This window comes from Emiliania huxleyi, assembly GCF_000372725.1.
Source record: "Emiliania huxleyi CCMP1516 unplaced genomic scaffold EMIHUscaffold_803, whole genome shotgun sequence".
Taxonomy (NCBI): Eukaryota; Haptophyta; order Isochrysidales; family Noelaerhabdaceae; genus Emiliania; species Emiliania huxleyi.
The window spans coordinates 3,413-10,207 of NW_005195997.1; the positions used below are offsets into that span (position 1 = coordinate 3,413).

At 67.4% G+C, this 6,795-nt stretch overlaps 2 protein-coding genes across 2 annotated transcripts in view; one reads left to right on the top strand and one right to left on the bottom strand.

Moving 5' to 3' along the window:
- Positions 1 to 2,846: 2,846 nt before the first annotated feature.
- On the top strand, positions 2,847 to 3,797 carry EMIHUDRAFT_460066 (hypothetical protein). Its single transcript, XM_005759243.1, has 3 exons — positions 2,847 to 3,145; positions 3,221 to 3,281; positions 3,410 to 3,797. Exons 1-3 carry the CDS (start codon positions 2,882 to 2,884, stop codon positions 3,607 to 3,609), a joined length of 525 nt encoding a protein of 174 aa, XP_005759300.1. The 5' UTR covers positions 2,847 to 2,881; the 3' UTR covers positions 3,610 to 3,797.
- An 800-nt stretch (positions 3,798 to 4,597) lies between these two features.
- Positions 4,598 to 6,795, bottom strand: part of EMIHUDRAFT_460067 (hypothetical protein) — a gene marked incomplete at both ends in the record, with an annotated part of 4,172 nt that continues 1,974 nt past the window's right edge. Inside the window, 5 exons of the mRNA XM_005759244.1 lie at positions 4,598 to 4,608; positions 4,976 to 5,126; positions 5,194 to 5,319; positions 5,470 to 6,333; positions 6,616 to 6,771. Of these exons, the coding sequence (XP_005759301.1) occupies positions 4,598 to 4,608; positions 4,976 to 5,126; positions 5,194 to 5,319; positions 5,470 to 6,333; positions 6,616 to 6,771 (1,308 nt within the window). The remainder of the gene's footprint in view (positions 4,609 to 4,975; positions 5,127 to 5,193; positions 5,320 to 5,469; positions 6,334 to 6,615; positions 6,772 to 6,795) is intronic.

Sequence of the window (6,795 nt, forward strand, 5' to 3'; positions counted from 1 at the left end):
GCAAAGGAGTGCCAGCATGTAAGAAGACCAGCCGCTTGATGCGAAGTCGCGAGGAAATCAGGTGTATTTTATTTTTGCTTGGTGGCCCTGAAGAAATTCTGCAAAAACCTGGCCGGCCCCTGCCCTGCCCCTACCTACCTACCTACCTACCTACCTTACTTATGGGAAACTAATGCGACTTACCACGAATAAAAACGACAAAAAAGAAAGATGGCAACGGTCCAAGGGATGGATTGGAGGACGGCACGCCGCCACCACACAGGGATTTCTGGAAGGAAGGTGTGTTGCTAGCCGTCGCCCACCACCCTATATGGGAATATGGCGTCCGCCTCTTGAGCACTTGAGTGAGCACTTGATTGATAGGGTCGATTCCGCGTGGTACGGGACCCCTCGATCGTCTCGCCCTCCCTCACTGGTGTGTTCATTGGGGGGTCATAACAAACACGGTATAGGATCGAGGTGCACGCGTCGCTGCCGAGCGAGGCAGTGTCGTCCCCCCTCCCTCTCCATCATCTCACAGCGAGACGTCGGCGGCGATGGCGGATTGGCGGTGGTGACCGATCGAGCTACAAGAGGAGCTTGTTCAGCAGGATCCAGGACAGGTCTTAAGCACTACCTCACTGGGCCTGAGATCATCGAGACAGCGCCGCCCCGTACCGGATGCCGCCCCGTACCCATGCGGAATCGGCCCTATCAAGTGCTCAAGTGCTCAAGACAGCGCCCGTCACCGTCTCGGGTTTGTGTGGAGTCGAACCACCGGGATGAGCGAGCTCATCGTTCATCTGATTAATTGTCAAAATTCCTGTTGTGCAAGAGGGGAGAGGGCTCGGGCCTCGGGCTCGGCCGCCTCTTCCTATCTCCCTTCGCAGTCCCTCGCCGATTCTCGCTGCAACCTTCATGCCACCTCGCATTACAAAAAAGAAAGAAAGAACACAGACAAACCAAACGGACCCTGTGTCCCCCTCCCCCATCCCTCGTTTGGGTTGGTCTGGTTTTCTTTCTTTCTTTCTTCAGGGATGGGAGGATTACAATCGTAGGAGGTAGAATTAAACAAAACAACTCTTTTTCACAGCAGACGGGCTCGACACAGGTGCGGACTGGCGCGTGCTAGCACTATCACAGGCAAACCGTGCGCGCGCGAACCGCTTTCTGCGTCTCAAAATTCTTCATCTCGCCCAGGGACCTGGAGAGCGCCACCTCGATGCCGCTCTGCCTGCTCTCTGCGTCGGTCGCTGGCACCGCGTCGGTCGCTGGCACCGCCTCGGCGGCCGAGGTCGCCGCCGTCCTCCAGCCGCGGCTCACCTTTGCTCCCGACGAGCTGCGCGCGGCCGAGGCGGCAGCGCAGGCGGAGGCCGCTGGCTCTGGCGTGGCGGCGTGGCAGGCCGTCGCCCGCACCGTGACGGCGCTGCAGCGGCTGGACTGCGGGCACGACGCGGGCGTCGACGGCGTCACCACCGCCAAGGAGGCCGAGCTGCTCAACGCGACCGAGGCGATACTCGACGCGGCGGCCGGCGGCGAGCCGCTCGCGATGTCGGCGCTGGGGCACATGTACCTTCTGGGCGACCCGTGCTCGCCGAAGCGGAACCTGACGTGGGCGACGCACTGGCTCGAGGGCGCGGCCGCCGCCGGCCAGCCCTCCGCCCTCGCGATGCTCGGCTTTCTGAACGAGAGCCGCGCGCTGTCGCGCGTGTACAACTTCAGCTATGCCACGCCGGCCGCGCTGACGGCAAGGTACCCTCCGGCGGGCGGGGGGGCGTACGCGCAGGGGCGCGCCCTGTACGAGGCCGCCCTCACCTCGGGCGGCTCCGTCCTCGCCTCGCTCGCCCTCGGCTCCCAGTACTCGAACGGTTCGGAGACGCTCCCGAGACGCTCCCGAGACGCTCCCGAGACGCTTTCGAGACGCTTCCGAGACACTTCCGAGGTGGACGCATCAGCTCCTGACAGCACTCACCGCCCCCGTGCCTCCTCCCCCCCAGGCTTCGCCGGCGTCGCCGCCTCGTGCCCCGCCGCCGCCGCTCACTACGAGGCTGCGGCGGCGGGCGCGATGGCGCAGCTGGACGAGAAGCGGCAGCGGACGGTCGAGCAGGGCTGGCTCGACTCGAGCAGCGAGGCGCGCACGCTCCTCCGCAAGCAGCCGGCCGCTGCTCGCGAGTCTGGCGTCGACCCCGCCTCTGTCGAGTACATGGACTACTGCGCGCACGTGGGGGACGTCGCCGGGCAAGTCGGGATGGCGCACCTCTACCACTCCGGCACGCACGGCGTCCCGCGCGACACGGCGGCGGCGGCGCACTGGTTCGCCGCCGCCGCGGCGAAGGGCGACCCGATGGGCCACGCCAACCTCGGGCTGGTGCGGCTGCGGGCGGGGGACGGCGCGGGCGCGCTGCCGCCGCTGAGGCGCGCCGCCAAGCGGAGCGACCCGTCGGGGTGGGCCGGTCTCGGGTACGCGTACTACTACGGGCTGGGTGTGAGGCAGGACTACGCGTTGGCGGCCAAGGCCCTGTCCGCCGCCGCCCGCCTCGGCCACTTGGACGCCATCTTCAACCTGGGCGTGCTCGCGCTGCGCGGCGAAGGGATGGAGCAGTCGCTGCACAAGGCGGAGCGCTTCTGGCGCGTGGCGGCCGACTTTTCGCACCCGATGGCGCAGTACTACATCGGCAGGATGAAGGCGCGCGGGCTGGGCACGCGGCGCGACTGCGAGACCGCCCTCTTCTTCCTGCAGCACGCCGCCGCCGCCTGGCCCGCCGGCAACGGCTTGCTCGAGACCGGCCTTGCCGCCCACGAGGCGGACCGGCCGCAGCGCGCCCTCGTGCACTACCTGCTCGGAGCGCACGCGGGCCTCGAGCCGGCGCTGCACAACGCGGGCTTCCTGTACGCCGAGGCGATGCCGCGGCGGCAGCCGCAGCTAGCCGCCTCCTACCGCGGCGCGGCCTCCGAGTACTTTCGGCGCGCGGCCGTGCTCGGCTCGGTGGACGCGTCCATCCGGCTCGCCCTCCTGCTATCCGAGGACCTGACGGCCGAGCACTCTGCGAGCTCGTGGAGGCTCGCCAACGAGCTCTACGCGGAGGCGGCGCGGCACGGCTCGGCCGACGCCACCTGGCACCTCGGCTACAACTACCTCAAGGGGCGCGGCCTTCCGAAGGACTGGGCACGCCCCTCCCCCCTCTGCTCCTCTCCGACATGGCTCGGAGCCTGCCCGGAGCTACCCGGAGCCTTCCTGTAGGGGCGCGCATGGGCGCTGATGCGCGACGGCGGGATGCACTCGCGCTTCGCCGAGCTGCGCGGTGCACGAGCGTGCCCGAGCCTTGCGACCCCTCTCCTCCCTCGCCCTCTCCTCCCTCGCCCTCTCCTCCCTGCTCTGTGGCGGCTCGATGCCAGCAGCCCTCACTCTCTCCCCGCCGACCCGCTGCAGGGCCCGAGAAGCTCCTCTTCTCGCTGCTGCGCGCCGTCTACGAGGCTCGCGTCTTCATCGTATTTGCAGCGCTCGGCTCCTTCGTCCTCGCCACAGGCGGCAAGCGCGCCCCCGGCTTTGGCGCCGGCGCCGCCGCGACCGCTGTCTGGCACGAAGACGACGACGCCGCTGCAGACGACTTTGACGAGTTTGACGACTGACTCGCCACGCTGCCGTCGCTCGTGCGGCGGGGTCCGGCGCTAGACGCAAAAAAAGAAGAGGCGTCGTTTGGCCTCGAGCGTTTGGCCGCTGTGTATCGCGCGCACACGTCTGCGTCGAGACGTCGTGTCGTTTTGACGAGTCTCTGGACTCTGCATGCGTACGTCTGACCATTTTTCTAGAACGGCAACACTCGCACACGCATTGCGACCACATACACCTACCGCAAGCACAGCGATCAGCGTGTGCCGTTCGCTACTTCAAGCGGTGTCAAGTGCGGTGTCTGAGCCAGTGCTGCCGCTCGGTGTTGGACACGAAGGCGCGGCAAAGGAGGCGGTGCGAGTCATGGACGCGACCATCGGCATGTGTGGCTCATGTTTGGGCAGCGGCATCGTCGTTGAAGTATCGAGAAATGCATCGAGTCGGCAGCGTGCCGAGCAAAAGGCGCTTCCGTGCGCCATGTACAGTGTCATTCCAGAGTAAAGTGTCTGTGAGCAGTTTTGGCAGGACCGAAGGGACATTGGCGTCGCAAACCTCGCAGCGGCGGTGGATGAAGGCACGGCGGCGTGGGCGTTCAATCGGCGAGCGATCGGCTTTTCGGTGAGCGCCAATTCTTTTTTCGGTGTACCAGGTACCTGTGGGCTAACCTCGAAATCTGCACCTTGGATGGCTGCGCTCCCTGTTTCGCAGCCATCCGTGCTAAGGATGGCTGGCACGCCTAGATCTCAGCCATGCACTCCTACCGGATGGCTGAGAACTAGCTAGGCATGCCAGCCATCCTTAATTCACATGGTTGCATTTAAAGCATCCTGGCGCTGGCCACTCCGCCTCCCAGCACGCGCCATTCTGGCTGCGTTCCCGTCAGCGCAGCCATCCTCCGGCCGATGGCTGCGATGGCTGTGTCCCAGCCAACTCCCCGGTCGCACGATAGCTGTCTTAAAGCCCTCTCACCAATCGACCGCAGGAAACCTGGGACTCTAGGTACCCATTTCACATAAAGCCTAACGAGGGATGGGAGGAGGAAAGGGTGTAAGGGTCCCCACTTGCACGAGCAGGCCCAGGGTTTTGGAAGGACGATCAGGGGAACGATCTTCTCCTGCTCCTGACAAGGGACAGCGCCACAGGCTCACAGCGCGGTGCTCGGTGGACTCCCTACTCCACTCTGGCGGTCTCATCTCAGTCTGGCGACCTGCCTCGCCAGGGGTCCAGCTTCTTCTTCCGAGTCATTGAACATAATTTCGGAACACATCTGATGTGCAGACCAGACGCCAGACGAGGTGGGTGATTGTGGTGGGTATTGTGGGGCGCACGGGCGGCCGACCGACACCCGCCCTGCAACGCCCCAAAAAATCGAGTCTCATCAGCGACCGTATACGGTATAGTAAAGCGCCGCCCTGGCCTGGTTGCGATTGGCCATAGCCTCGCCCGCAAGCATCTCCCGGCGCGCCCAGCCCGAGCATTGCGCCGCCCGCTGCAGGGCGGCGCCCAGCACCGATGACGACTGCTCCATGGACTGCTCCTGGGCGGCATCCTCCGAAGAAGCCTCCCTGGTGCCCGAAGTGCAAGTAAGTGGCCCCGGACCGGACCAGGTGTCCAAAGCCTCCTCGAAAGCCCCGCTTCTCCTCGGCGCCAGGGCCCAGGGCCAGGCCGGCCTTCTCCTCCGGCGCGAGGGCGAGGCCTTGCTCGTCGTCGTCGTCCACCTCCTCGTTCCTCTATACTCTACGCAGCACATCATGCACCAATCAACACATTTTACATAGCTTCACTTTCCGTAGCCTCTGGCTCTGGCCGCGCGCGTCGCACCAGCTCTAATCGCGCCGCCGCCGCCGCCGCCGCCGCCGCCATCAAGCGTCCGGGAAGACGCCCAAGAAGGTTGCGTCCCCCACGAGCGGGGGCATCGGGCTCTCCTCGACGATGGGGGCGGGCGCCTCCGTCGGCGGCGCGAGCGTGGGCGTGGCGGCGGCCGCGGCGTGATCGAAGGCAGTCCGCGCCTGCGCGAGCCGGCCCACGCCGGTCCAAAACTCGTGCAGCATGCCGCCCTCCATCTTCGCGTCGCTAGTCAGCGCGATCGCAGTCAGGACGAGCATGGCGGCGCGCCCCGCCTCGACGGGCGGCTCCAACGGGCCGAGGTGAGGCCCGAGCCGCCGCCGCCTCCGGCGCGCCGCCTCCGGGACCTTGCCCAGCGGCGCACGCACGTTGCGGAGCAGCGAGCGCGCCTCGAAGAGCGAGTACGTGCCGGCCTGCATCGCCCAGCAGAGCGCGCCGAGGCCGCTAAGGCCCGAGAGGGGGGGCGCGTCCACCGCCGTCCAGCCTGTCAGCACGAGCCACAGCCACGTGAGCAGCGCGGTGAGGGCAACGTTGCCGTGCTTCCGCTCCGCCTCGACCCGCCACGCCGCCTGGTCGCTCGCGTCGTCGCTCTGGATTAGGGACCATGGCCAGGGTACGCGCCCCGCCCAGTAGCGCGTGTCGCTGCTCACGCCGCTGTCTGCCGCCGCCATGGCCTCGAGCGTCTCGCTCGTCTCGCGCCGCGCCGGCCGCCAAGTCGCTGCCTCGAGGGGACCGAGGACGTCCCCGTTCTGCAGCGCGTAGTCGGCGCGCACGAGCCTCCCGTTGACCACCGCCCGCGCCAGCGCCTCGCCGGGCGTAGGCCCGCCGCCGGCCGGCAGCGAGCGGAGGGCGGCCTCGACCGTCACGCCAGCCTCGAAGGAGAGGACTGTGCCGTCCTCCTGCGACGCGAGCACGCGCCGCGCGCGCAGCGCCGTGTGGACACGGCCGATGGTGTGCTCGGCACGCGACACCTCGCCCGCCCCCGCCCGCCGGCTCGCGCGCCGCACCAGCTGCTTTGGCCTGGCCGCCCCCGCCGCCCCGGCCGCCGGCGCGGCGACCCTCGGCGTTGCGGCACTCGGCGTCGTGGCGGGAGCGGAAGGCGGAGAGTAAGCTGGATCGGCGCGGCCGCCTCGGCCGCCGCGGGGCTGGCTCACCTCGACTCGGCACGCTCGGCCGCGCACCTCTCGGCCGGTCAGCTCGCGACACGCAGCCGCCGCGTCGCTCGCGTCAGCAAAGCTGACAAACCCATAGCCGCGGGAGCGTCCCGTCTCGCGGCTGGTGGCGACGCGGCACTCGGTGAGCCGCCCAAACGGGGCAAACAGCTCCTGCAAGTCGCCCTCGGTCACGTCGAAGCTGAGCGA